Source organism: Channa argus, chromosome 20, assembly GCF_033026475.1.
Source record: "Channa argus isolate prfri chromosome 20, Channa argus male v1.0, whole genome shotgun sequence".
Taxonomy (NCBI): domain Eukaryota; kingdom Metazoa; phylum Chordata; class Actinopteri; order Anabantiformes; family Channidae; genus Channa; species Channa argus.
Window position 1 is genome coordinate 1,588,391 of NC_090216.1, and position 13,361 is coordinate 1,601,751.

The 13,361-nt window shown below is 42.3% G+C and overlaps 1 protein-coding gene across 2 annotated transcripts; it reads left to right on the forward strand.

Annotated features, from left to right (window-relative positions):
* The first annotated feature begins 1,784 nt into the window (after nt 1-1,784).
* Nucleotides 1,785-6,941, forward strand: kcnj2a (potassium inwardly rectifying channel subfamily J member 2a). Of its 2 annotated transcripts, none has more exons than XM_067488904.1 (2): nt 1,785-1,989; nt 3,824-6,941. In XM_067488904.1, exon 2 carries the CDS (start codon nt 4,066-4,068, stop codon nt 5,347-5,349), a length of 1,284 nt encoding a protein of 427 aa, XP_067345005.1. In that variant the 5' UTR covers nt 1,785-1,989; nt 3,824-4,065; the 3' UTR covers nt 5,350-6,941. The 2 variants fall into 2 exon arrangements, with proteins under 2 accessions (XP_067345005.1, XP_067345004.1); XM_067488903.1 differs by having other exon boundaries at nt 1,786-1,989; nt 3,821-6,941.
* Nucleotides 6,942-13,361: the final 6,420 nt, after the last annotated feature.

The following is a 13,361-nucleotide window of genomic DNA, read 5'->3' on the forward strand; positions in this document are numbered from 1 at the left end:
TCTGGCACCAAGATGTCAGCAGCTGATTCTCTAAGGCTCCACAGCTTTGTGTGCAGCACTGTGATGCACTGTGTGTTGTGGCCAGTTGATCATGAATGATCATGGATCAGATCATCTGGGCTACACTTCATTGCCAGGGCTCATCAATGAGCGCCAGAGACAGAGACATCCAAATCTCTGTCTCTGGTCATTAGCTGTCCTTCCACTACATACCAGGAACACACAGCAAGACCTGTGGTGTAGCCCCTCACCATGAAGCCCTCATTGATGTGGCTCAAATCCTCACGCTGCCCATTTTACCTGCTTCCAACGTCAAACAACTGACTGGCCAATTTCTGACAAATAAAACCAATCCCTTGTAAAATGCTTTTGTTTTCACGTCACCTGTCCGTAGTTTTTAATGTTGTGCCTGATCCGTTTTTAATTGCTTTATTCTAAAATGAGCCGTGAGCCAAAATAATGAGTAATTTTTCTTCTTGGTACTTTATATTAATTTCATAATGACACTTTTGTACACGTGTAAACTTTGAATTCATACCTTTACCGTTAGTGTTTGTAAATGGTGGTGTTGCCTCTTGCAGATGCTGTTGCTGCAGTGACTTAATTTGAATGAACAGCTTAGCATGACTGGACTCCTCAGTCCTGTGCTGCTGTTTACTGCTTGCTCACATGACAGAGTTTTGAGTGTGAGACACAATCACTACCTAATTCCAGTCTCCAGCTCTCCACCTTGTGGTCCACACGCAGCACTGGGCTACTGCATGCAACACTCTCTTTATTGCTGGAAATTGGGCATGGAAAGCAAACACACACACACACACACACAGCTCATTGACACAGGTGGTCTCAGCTAAATATACGTGGTGCTATAAATAACCAGAACTAAAAATAAGACTCATGAGCAGTTCCAAACCGTTTCTGAAAAACATGTAGCGGCGGGTTAATGTTTATCATGAATTAGTAAGCAAGAAGAATGATTTAGTCAATTGCTTTAAGACAACACGGCTACAGCCTGACCTAAAATTATAGGGCAACAGATGCATAGTCTAAACATCCGAAGCAACTTGATAGCTCAGTGGAGAAAGACAGTCATATCATAATACAGGCATGTAGGCTTTTATTGAGTGAGTCATTCTTTCCAACAGAACACATTTTCCATACCCACATTAAAAAAATAAGATCTATAAAAACAACGGGTATCACAAAAATGAGCATGATGGGCAGTTGTGCAGCACACTGTCAACAGCAGGTGGTAACAGGCACAGAAGTCACATTTTTCTTGAAGATGTTAATGCCTCTGCAGTGAAAAGATAAATTGTTGTTTTGACCTGAATTTCTGAAAAGAAACATCAGTTTCATTTTGCAGAGTTAAAAGTTATAGCTAATAAACCTTTTTAGTATAAGACAACCTGGTTATTTAATATTTTTGCAAAGCTGGATCACATTTTTTCATGTTATGTATATATATGTATGTGCAGTACCAATGTGCAAAAGAAGATAAATAAACTAAGGTTTGCTGGACACTGGGGCTTTGGTTCAAATTTCAGTTTTTAAACTCATTCATTTCCGTGTTGCGTTTTATTTGACCTCTAATTGAGATTCGAGTCAACGGCCAATTAGTGTCAAATTACTCTCATGCTGTGCTCTGTTCACACATCAGTCGCGTCGGTCAAAACACACACAAAGACACAAACTGTGCACAAGTTCGTCTGTGAGTGTGTGTGTGTGTGTGTGTGTGTGTCCCCTCCTCTCTTCAAGTGGGGCGGGCCGTGCCGGTGCGTGCCGTTTAAAATGCTTTGGGGCAACTCACTGCGAAGCACATTGTCGAGACCAGTCCTCCGGAGACATGAAGGACGTTTACTACTTGATTCTTGTTCGCCTGAAGTAAAGACGAAGCACAGAAACGACGCGGAGGATAGCAGAGGGCAAAAACACGCCTGGATTATTTTTCACCAAGCTGAAGCCAACCGGTCCACAAATGAGCAACAGGTAGAGGAAACATGCGATTTCGTTTATACATCTAATCCTGCTATGCCTCAATATAAAAGTTACAGCCTTAATAAGCGACGAGCACACGTCGGAACCGTTATCTTTTTGCCACAGCGCTCGTATTCGACTGGTCTCAGCATTTATTCTCCATGACGCGCCGCTTCCTGGCTTGTGTGCACGACTCGCGCTGCCGCAGCTGTCAGACGACCCGCCAAAAAGGTTCCTTCTCTCAGGACACGTTTAGCCTCCCTTCAGTGTCTTTGAGGACTTGATTTTAACGCTGGAACGTGCATGTGTCTCCGTCTGAGAGGTGTGTGTCGGTGATTGCATCAGAAGTTCGTTCCATTTTCCACCCGCACCTGTTAACATTTGTCGGTGGCATTCGGGACATTCTGATGGCAGCACCGTGTCTCCCTGCAGTTACACAGATTAGTAATACTCCTTGAAACACAAGCCAAAAGTATAATAATATAGTTATTGTTAGTAATAATAATATAATAATAACTACTATTATTGTTACGTCTAGCGAAATTTTCTCAGCTCTTTCTCAGGATTCATTAGATGAAACGAGGTAAAGCTGTTGCACTGCTCATAATGTGAGGAAAGCTTCCACATCTCCACACTACAGCTTCTTCACTCCTAACACTCAGCAGTGCATGTACACATATTTCTACTCAGATGATATTCTGAGTTATTTTGCCATTTTAAGTGTATTTATGTAAAAGCCTAACAAATTACATCAGCCTGTTTTACTTTCTGCCAGTGTGAAACCTGACTATGACTCACAGCTGTGGTCACACCAAATGTATCCGCATTTATTGTGTGTGTGTGTGTGTGTGATAGTGGCGCTGTAGGCGCAAAGATTTTTCTGGTTCTCACTACCAACTTCTTTTTGTCATGTTATTATTCACGTGCTTCAGACACACATGCAGTGCAATAAGGGGGAAAAATAGCGGCAGGTTAATTTAGACTTTGTTGCCAGGACAGCCAAAACTAATGAGTGATGTTGTAGTTGTGCAGGGACAATCCCCACAGGACAGCCATTATTACAGCGGGGGGACGAGAAAGCTCAAAGGACTGTGTGAGAGTCAACAAGACGAGCACCTTGACAGAACAGAGCATGAAAAAGCTTCTGTTCGTGCAGACTAGTGAAGAAACTGCTTCATACGAACTAAAATGCTCCAAAACACAGATGTTCAGTATCCACCACTGAGCCATAAGATGAGTTTACAACTAATGTGATGTAAGAAAGAAAAATAACGCTCGAAATATTGACTTGAATTTCCTTTGATTTAATTTATGGTTTTTTTTTTTTTAAATTATTTCAAAGATGACTAAAAGAAAAATGATCCAAACATTCCCGATTCCCATACAAACACTTGCCCACAATCCAGCAAGAACTGGTCAAGTTAATGCAGGGAAGCCAAGAAAAACAAGTCATTTTTGTAAATGACAACAAGACCTGAGTGCAATTACAGTTTGGCCTCCCTCAGCGAAAGTTCAACTATTAGATCAGGTTTAAATGTCACCGTTTGTCATAACTGGATGACATTGAAATATTGTTGGCACAGGAAGACAAGTTTTTCTAACCCTGGGTATTAAGTTTTTGTAGTTTTTTCCTCGGGCTGCCTGCACAGCTCACTCCATGATGAAGTTATGAGTTCTGACAGGTTATTGACTTGTTTAAATAAAAACCACTCAAATGTTGAAACATTAAATTATTCATTAAGTGATGCTGTCAAACATTTTGAACAAGATTTTTGTAGGTTTATTTGATTTATCCAGAACTGGTTTTGTCTAACTGGTATGTGCTTCACCTGTTTTCTTTCAGAAGATTAACTAGATGAGGTCCAGTCAGCTGATGAAAGAGGAGTGACCACTTCATCCTCCTCTTGTTGCAGTCTACCCTAAGGGCCAGTGAGGCTGAAGAGGCGTCCCTCCGGCCCACCTTGTTTTGTCACCATTTCCTCTGAGTTGGCCTCCCAAAGAGTTTCAAAACTGTTTCTCCAACGCTTTTTCCAGAAACTTAGACTGTTTTGTAAAGCAGAAGCAGCACAGCCCTCCCAGACTGAGGTGATGGGAAGCGTGCGAGCCAGCCGCTACAGCATTGTGTCATCAGAGGAGGACGGCATGAAGCTTGCCACTATGGCAGTGCCCAACGGCTATGGCAACGGCAAGGGCAAGGTGCACACGCGGCACCACCCGCAGAGCAGATTTGTAAAAAAAGACGGTCACTGCAATGTGCAGTTCATCAATGTGAGCGAGAAAGGTCAGCGGTATTTGGCTGACATCTTCACTACATGTGTGGACATTCGCTGGAGGTGGATGTTCATTATTTTCTGCCTCGCCTTCCTCCTGTCGTGGCTGTTTTTCGGCTGCGTATTCTGGCTGGTGGCCATCCTCCACGGGGACTTGGAAAGCGATGGCCGGAAGTGCATCTCTAACGTGAGTAGCTTCACCGCCGCCTTCCTGTTCTCCATCGAGACTCAAACAACTATTGGTTACGGCTACAGATACGTCACCGACGAGTGCCCTGTTGCGGTCTTTATGGTCGTTTTCCAGAGCATCGTGGGCTGCATCATTGACGCCTTCATCATTGGTGCCGTCATGGCAAAGATGGCCAAGCCCAAGAAGAGGAACGAAACTTTGGTTTTCAGTCACAACGCCACAGTGGCAATGAGGGACAATAAGCTCTGCCTGATGTGGCGTGTGGGCAACTTGAGGAAGAGCCACCTGGTCGAGGCGCACGTGCGGGCACAACTTCTGAAATCCCGGGTGACAGCAGAGGGGGAGTACATCCCCCTCGACCAGATGGACATAGATGTGGGCTTCGACAGTGGAGTTGACCGCATCTTTCTGGTCTCCCCAATCACCATCGTCCATGAGATTGACGAAGACAGCCCCTTTTACAACATGAGTAAACAGGACCTGGAGAACTCCGAGTTTGAAATAGTGGTCATCCTGGAGGGAATGGTCGAGGCCACAGCAATGACCACACAATGTCGAAGCTCCTACATCGCCAGTGAGATACTCTGGGGCCATCGATTTGAACCTGTGCTTTTTGAAGAGAAGAACTACTACAAGGTGGACTATTCCCGCTTCCATAAGACATATGAGGTGCCGAGCACCCCTCTGTGCAGTGCCAGAGACCTTGCAGAGAAAAAATACATCCTCTCAAATTCCAACTCCTTCTGCTATGAAAACGAGATGGCGTTGGACAACAAAGAGGACACAGATGAGGGGAACGGGGGAAGCGTTGGGCCCGACGGCACACAGACTGACAACATCTCAGAGACTGAACATAGCCAGGCCACAGTGCCGTTAGAGCCCCGGCCTCTGAGGAGAGAATCAGAAATATGACTGTCCAGACCTCAAACCTCACATGAGAGATTTCGTAAAATCACCTCTCTGCTCCAAAAGGCACAACAAGCCGAGCTTGGCCTTTGGTTGAGGGCAAGCCAAACGGTACTGCTGTGAAAGCTTCAAGATTTAGGACTTTGTATGTGAGGTTGAACCATGACTACATACAGTATGACAAAACACAGCACTATAAACCATGTGCATTTTGCAGGATGGATTCTTCATGAAGTCCCCATGAATGTGTGCTCTGTCTCTGGTGAGTGCATGATGATGGAGGAAGGAATTTATTCACTTAACGACTTGAAAAATTGCAGGCATGTTTCATTTTTTCTCTTCAGCAAGAACAAGATGCATTCATTTTTATATAGACTGTGTCAGAGCTGCTAGAAAATGTAGTCAAGAATTAAAAAAAAAGCCCTTAAAGATAATTACATTTTGACACTTTGGTACCTTCTGTTTCAGACATGCACAGAATATTTGTTAATGAGCAGGTCTCATAAAAACTTTCTGTGTGCAGTAAAGGTCAAACTTTATGAATGTCCTCCGACTTGAAAGCACTAAATTTCTGATGCTCTGCATCATCCTTTGGTGTAAAGGTTTTATGGGCAGAATATGAGGTGGTTACTGATATGAGTGTTCTTTGCTGGTCAGACAGATAGAAACATGTCTGGTTATGTCAAGACAAGTATTAACATCAACCTGAGAAGAAATTAATATAAACGGGGACTGAGGTGAAATCATAGTCTGAATGTTCTTAAAGTGCTGCTATGATGTTGCTTCTTTTGTGATTAAAAATGCCAAAGAGTATTAAATTTCTAGATTTTTTTAATACACCTGATTAGATTTGGTACAGAGAAGTAGAACATTTAGGGGACTTTAAAAAGGTTTGTTTTTCAAAGAACATGTGTACAGTCTTTTTGTTTTTATCCTTATTTTGAGCCACCTCATCAAGCCTTAATCTGGAAGTCAACAATGGGGAGAATGGAATAAAGTGCTGAATTAACCAAAGTGACGAAGGCTTTACTACAAAAAAAAATATTAAAATTCTCTATTGTTTGGTAAACTGAAACAATAACCAAGTCAGTGGACCTCTTATGTTAAAAAAGATTTTTTGAAATAAAGACAAACCAGCTTTTAAGATTTTAAGAATGTGAGGTATTATGTCATGGAAAAACTAGATTGCCTTTCTAATGTCTGAATATAATATTGGGAAAAAAAAAGTTAAACATTGTCAAAAACACTTTTTGCTGTATGCAGACGACAAATCAGCGGACTTCATTATCAACACTACTTGACTTTCTATTCTCTTTTGTTGTAGTTGGGAATGTAAAACTAGAGAACGTGTAGTTTTTAAAAATGTACTGTAACCCCGGCATATGAAGGTGTACGGCGTTAAAACAAATCTATATCCTGCAGTGACCGAAGCCTTTAGGCTCCAGAAATCCTACATGTGTAAATACCTCCCTCCCTGTTGCAGTCATTTTGTATAAGTCTTCCTAATGTACTGCAAACCATGGAATGTACAGATTTTTGTATTAATATTATTGTACAATTATATTGTTCTTTTTCAATAAAAATGTGGACAATTAGAATCATTCTTAAAACATTTTTTACTTTTTGTATATCTTTATTTTAGACAATTCAGTTGTATTTGCTTTGAGGATTAGATAAGACCTAATTACCTTTGGGATTAGCAAACTTTTTGCTTTGACGAACAACATGAGATTAGTGGCAGGAGAATGCAGCCAAACAATGTCACAGTACTTTCTGTGAATCTTTTTGCAATCCATTTCTGTTGTGCTACTTTATACAATACCAAATATTGTACTTGGCCTATTTCATCTATGTCACACCTGTAGTGAGTAGTTACTTTAAAAATATTATAGTCATGTGTTTTAACAAATAGAGTTAGGCATTGTTACAGATTAAACTACCCAAATAATAATGTTGCAAATGTCTGCAACATTAAAACTGCTCTGTTGGGAGCCACTGTGCCACTGCCAGTTACATTTTCCCAATACTGTCGTACTTATTTAAAATGGTCGGAGAACGAGAGGAGGAAGGTGTGTTCGTAGGCAGAGAAAGAAGAGGAAAGCTCAGAATATAGGACTGACATTAGGGACTTTGAATGTTGGGACTATGACCGGGAAGGTTAGAGAGTTGGTCGACATGATGCAGAGAAGGAAGGTGGACATACTGTGTGTCCAGGTGGAAAGGTAGCACGGCTAGAAGCTTAGGAGCAGGGTTCAAGTTGTTCTACCATGTGTCAGATAGGAGGAGACATGGAGTAGGAGTTATCCTGAAAGAGGAGTTTGGGAGGAATGTTCTAGAGGTGAAAAGACTATCAGACAGGTTGATGAGTCTGAAGCTGGAAATTGAAGGAGTGATATTCAATGTTGTTAGTGGTTATGCCCCACAGGAGGGTGTGAGTGAGAAGAGAAGGAGAAATTCTGGAGTGAGTTAGATGAACAGATAGTGGTAGACTTTGGAAAGAGGATGGAAATGGCTGTAGTGAACATTTTCTTCCAGAAGAGGCAGGAACATAGGGTGACATAAGAGTGGAGGTAGAAGCACTCAGGTGGACAACGTTGTAATCTGAAAGAGATCAGTGACTGTAAAGTGTTGGTAGGGGAGAGTGTAGCCAGACAACACAGGATGGTGGTGTGTAAAATGATGGTGGTGATGAGGAAAATGAAGATGACTGAGGCAGAGCAGAGGACAAAATGGTGGAAGTTGAAAAGGAAAAATGTTGAGGGACACAGAGGACTAAAGAGAGTAGACAGGAGTACAGGGAGATACAGCGTAAGGTGAAGGTAGAGGTGGCAAAGGCCAAACACAGAGCATATGAGGAGTATGCTAAGTTGGAAACTAAAGAAGAAGAGATGGATTTGTACAGGTTGGTGAGAAAGAGAGATAGAAATGGGAAGAATGTGCAGCAGGTTAGTGTGATTAAAGATAAGGATGGAAATGTATTGACACGTGCCACGAGTGTGATGGGAAGATGGAAGGAGAAGAGAGAGGTGACTGGTGTGGAGCAGGAAGTAGCAAAGATTAGTAAGAGTGAAGTGAGGAGGACGTTGAAGAGGATGAAGAGTGGAAAGGCAGTTGGTCCTGATGACAAACCTGTGGAGGTATGGAAGTGTCTGGGAGAGGTGGCAGTAGAGTTTCTGACTAGTTTGTTTAACAAGATCTTGGAGAGTGAGAGGATGCTGAGGACTGGAGGAGAAGTGTACTGGTGCCCATTTTTAAGAACAAGGGAGATGAGCAGAGCTGTGGCAACTACAGAGGAATAAAGCTGATGAGCCAAACAATGAAGTTGTGGGCAAAAAGTAGTGGAAGCTCGGCTAAGGAGCAGCAATATGGTTTCATGCCTAGAAAGAGAACAACAGATGCAGTATTTGCTTTGAGGATGCTGATGGAGAAGTACAGAGAAGATCAGAGGGAGTTGCATTGTGTCTTCGTAGATTTAGAGAAAGCGTATGACAGGGTGCCGAGAGAGGAGCTGTGGTATTGTATGAGGACGTCTGGAGCGGCAGAGAAGTTTGTTAGAGTGGTGCAGGACATGTATGAGAGCTGTAAGACCGTGGTGAGGTGATGTAGGTGTGACAGTTCAAGGTGGAGGTGGGTCTGCATCAAGGATCGGCTCTGAGCCCCTTCTTGTTTGCTCTGGTGATGGACAGGCTGACAGATGAGGTTAGACAGGAATCTCCGTGGACTATGATGTTTGCAGATGACATCGGGATTTGTAGTGAGAGCAAGGAGCAGGTGGAGGAAAATCTAGAGAAGTGGAGGTCTGCTCTGGAAAACAGAGGCACTGAAGAAAAGACAGGAGACAGAGCTGGAAGTAGCAGAGCTTAAGATGTTGAGGTTCTCTTTGGGAGTAACGAGGATGGACAGGATCAGGAATGAGGACATCAGAGGGACAGATCATGTTAGATGTGTTGGAGATAAAGTCAGAGAGGACAGATTGAGGTGGTTTGGACATGTTCAGAGGAGAAACTGAATATATCGGTAGAAGGATGCTGAGGTTGGAGCTGCCAGGCAGGAGGTCTAGAGGAAAAGCAAAGAGGAGATTTATGGATGTAGTGAGGGAGGACATGAAGTTAGTTAGTGTGAGAGAAGAGAATGCAGAGGACAGAGTTAGATGGAGACACATGATTCGCTGTGGAGACCCCTGAAAGGGAAAAGCCCAAAGGAAATGAAGAAGAAAAATTTTTTAAAGGTATTTTCCCAAACACTTAGTATACTAAGCATTATGGGGGCAGCAGTGGCTCAGTTGGTAGAGTGGGCGCCCACCAACCAAGGTGGGCACGGACCTAAAATTGTGCCAAGTCAACATGCGAACGAATGATCCGCTGTGGCGACCCTGAACTCAAAGGATGAGCCAAAATGACAAAAAGGAAAAATAAGAAAAATTCAAACAACCGCATGTTCTGTATCTCATAGTGAGCAGGATAAGAGTTTCTTATATTTCGCTTCAGAAGGAAAAACGTAAGCTATTAACGATGAGAAGACACACAAAAAAGAAAATCTTCACAGAAAATCTTTGGAATCCATTTTCAGTAAATAAACGTTAAGAGCCAACAGCCTTGGTCTGTGACATTGCCCAGCCACCGCTTTCTGCGTCTTTCACTGGCGCACGAGGGATTAACAGCTTCTCTTTGCTCGAGCTGCTGACATACATTGTGTTCATCCACCTCTCGTTCTGTTTTCCATCTTTTGTTTCTCTGGCCTTCACAATGTCTCCGGTTACAGTCCAGCAACTGCACATTCAAAACTGGGATTAGATATGTCAATAAGGACAAAATGCCAAATTATTACTACCTTTACTGTCTTACAGCTTGAACATTGATAAAAAGGTTTTTGGTTTTTTTCCCTGGGAATTTTTTTTATCCTGGAAAGTTCAGGTGTAAAATTATTCCATTTGTGGTTAGAACTGCACAGTTCAAACAAATGCAACGCATGCAGTGAGCTTTATTTTGAAGGGGTGTCATTTACAATGAATAATAAACAGGATTTTACTGCATTCAAGCTCAACTATCAGTTCTTAGAAAGCAGACAGAGAGAGCTGGTTTTCTCATGCTGGTAACATTTATACCCTCCAAAGATTTGCATCTTCCCTTCAACTGCACACACGTCAAACCCAACTCAATGGAAAATTCCTTGGTTTACCATTGAGGAAGACTGACACTAATGTCAACTTGTGGAGTCAGAACTCCAGTTAGAGTTCAGGCTTTGAACTTGATGCTTTTGTGTGTGTGTGTGTGTGTGTGTGTGTGTGTGTGTGTGACATTCATCTGACATAAAGCAGTTACAGTATCAGATCCATCTCGATCACTTTGGGAGAGGAAGAGAGAAAATGAGTCAGTTGTTCCAGTTATTTCAGCTTATTATAATCAGGATCTCTTCATGTTTCCTTTCTGATACCTAATATTTAAAAAAATATAATACAAATAAATGAGGAAAGAAAAAAAAAAAAAAAATCACATTTCATTCTTCTAACCACAACAGTCTAAAAATTACATTTAGCATTTATCAGACAATATATATCAGGCATGTGGGAAACATACAAATCCAATAAGGTGACATGGAAGAAATTCACCTTATTTATTTTCTCTAAACAAAAGAAGGTGCCACCAGTTTGTTCTTGAAACCTCACACTGGTGGGAAAGTAAAGAGTTACTTTCCGGTCACACCATTTAATATTGCATTTATTTATTGAATTATTAATTTTAAGTTGTGACCAGGAAAGGCACATTGAGGTTACTTCCTGTCCAAAAGGAAGAATAGTGCCACATTGTTGAGCACTGTGCAGTGCAACAGAGCTTCAACGCTTATTGCTGTAGGTTAAATGTTTCTATTGTGAAGCTTTGCTCACACTGTTTATGAAAACAATAACACTGGTTATCAGTGGAGTAAACTTCCAAAGGTAAATGTTAGGCCAGCTTCCATTATTTCCATGTAAACCCCTGAGATATCAAATATCCAAACTGTTTACTTTTTATCTCTATTTATTTGTATTTTATACATCATGCTCTACAGCTGATTGAGCCTTGTTTGGACTCTCAGAACTGCAACAACAACAACAACAAAGTAGGAGTAAAAAGCTTGGACCTGCAACACAAACACAATCTGTGCTCCTGAACTATAACCGGAACCCCTGGCTTTCATCGAAGCTTCTGGGAACCTGACGTTCAAACAGACTCGGCTCTAATTCCAGACCTGTGATCCTCAGTGCTTTGTCTCTAGCTGAAGCCAAGTCTTCCTGCTTCACACAGACCCCTGCTTAGCCAGACACAACCATCCTCACACAAGGTATCACACAAGCTAAGATGCATGACAACTTGAAAAACTGTGCAAAACCTTTCACAACAACTGAAGTGAGAGGTGAAGCACTACGACACAGGTACAATGAGATGCTAAAAAAAGTGCAAGCCAGTGCAGATTCATGCTTTTGTTTAGCATTTGAACAATGTAACAACAAGCTGAGGACAATGATGATACGGTGGCGATATGGAAATGACAAACTTCCCATCTCTCTCTCTCAGAACTTCAGGGGAGCAGCTGCATGTTCATAGACTTCCTGATGGCCACAACTTTATATTTATAGTCATTAGGTAGAAGCTTTAATCAGAAGCAGCTTATAAAATTAGAACCACACATCAGGGGCCTCAGTGTTTTGCCCAAGGACACTTCAGCATGAGGATTATGGAAGCCAGGATCAACCCACTTTACTTGACCCACAGCTGCCCAGAATCCTAGACAACGGTTACGGGCACATCCCTTTAGGGGGTCACCACAGTGGAACGTGTTGCACACGTGGATTTGGCATGAGTTTTTAGGCCGGGTGCCATTCTTGCCACAACCCTCCCATTTTATCCTTGGTGGCTGGGCAGGGCCACACCAGGTAGGGTGGGCTTCAAACCCGCGGCGTACTACTATTAATGATGATGATGATAACAACAACAACTCCCACCCACACAGGTCTTGTTTTCTACAGAGATGACCATCCAGCTGCTGTCTCTCGCTGGAGGTTCTGCCAGCTGCAGCTGACCAGTTTTTGATGCAATGCCAAATGCTGTCCCCGTCCAAGAGCAGTCCTCTGTCATTAAAGGGAATGCTATAGTTTTCTCCTCAACTTTCTCTCTGTATTCTTCTCAATGTTCCAATGGTTGGGTGAAAACCAGTCAGTGTTTTTTAGGTCTTCCTGTTTGGGGCTAAAGTCCCTGACATACTGCAGCAATCTGCTTGCATTGGTAGCATTAGTGTGGTTACCAGATCGGTGCTTTGTTACATCTCTGGTTGTTGTTGTCAACAAACAGGACGCAGCCAATGTCAAAGGAAGCTTAGTTAGAGCACAATGAGTCCTTGCCTGAAAGAAAAGAATGCTTCAAGCTATTTCTGGGAATTATCTGATCACCAAGAAACACTACAGAGGCTTTGGAATCCTGATTTCTTCCGCGATACAAGAATCAAAGCCCTGCCAACTGTGACAAACAACTTCATTACACAGTGGCGTGTGTGGTTAGAAGCAACTTCCTACTTTCACACATTTTAAATCAGTTATGTATGAATAACTCTTCACCATGCTGAAACTTTCTTCCTCATGTTTCCTCTTTAAAGGAAGAATTGGATTTTCCTGTGCCGGTGATCAGATGAATAACATCCCAAGAAGAGGTGGCTCCATTTCCTGCATCTGCTCACTGGCAACTACCTTGCACAAGACCAGAGGATATCACACTTTCACACACAGAGAAAAACAAAACAGGTGAGGAACACGCCAAGGAACTGTATTGGCTTCTGTTGTGTAGCATATCTCCAGCTGAACTGATCTAAGATAAAGACTAAAATCGCCACCTTCTAGCTGAATGCGTCCAATAACTCGTCAAGTTGCAATTAACACGCATGCTTGTCCAGACTCCCTCCATGCATTTCAAAGGTATTGTGTTGAAATAAATGGGACAGACATAAGGTCACAGAGACCTTGGACCACTAAAATCTAAGAGGTTCAT

Bases quoted from the DNA above. Each gene is read 5' to 3' on its own strand.
- kcnj2a (XM_067488904.1), top strand. From the start codon at position 4,066: ATGGGAAGCGTGCGAGCCAGCCGCTACAGCATTGTGTCATCAGAGGAG.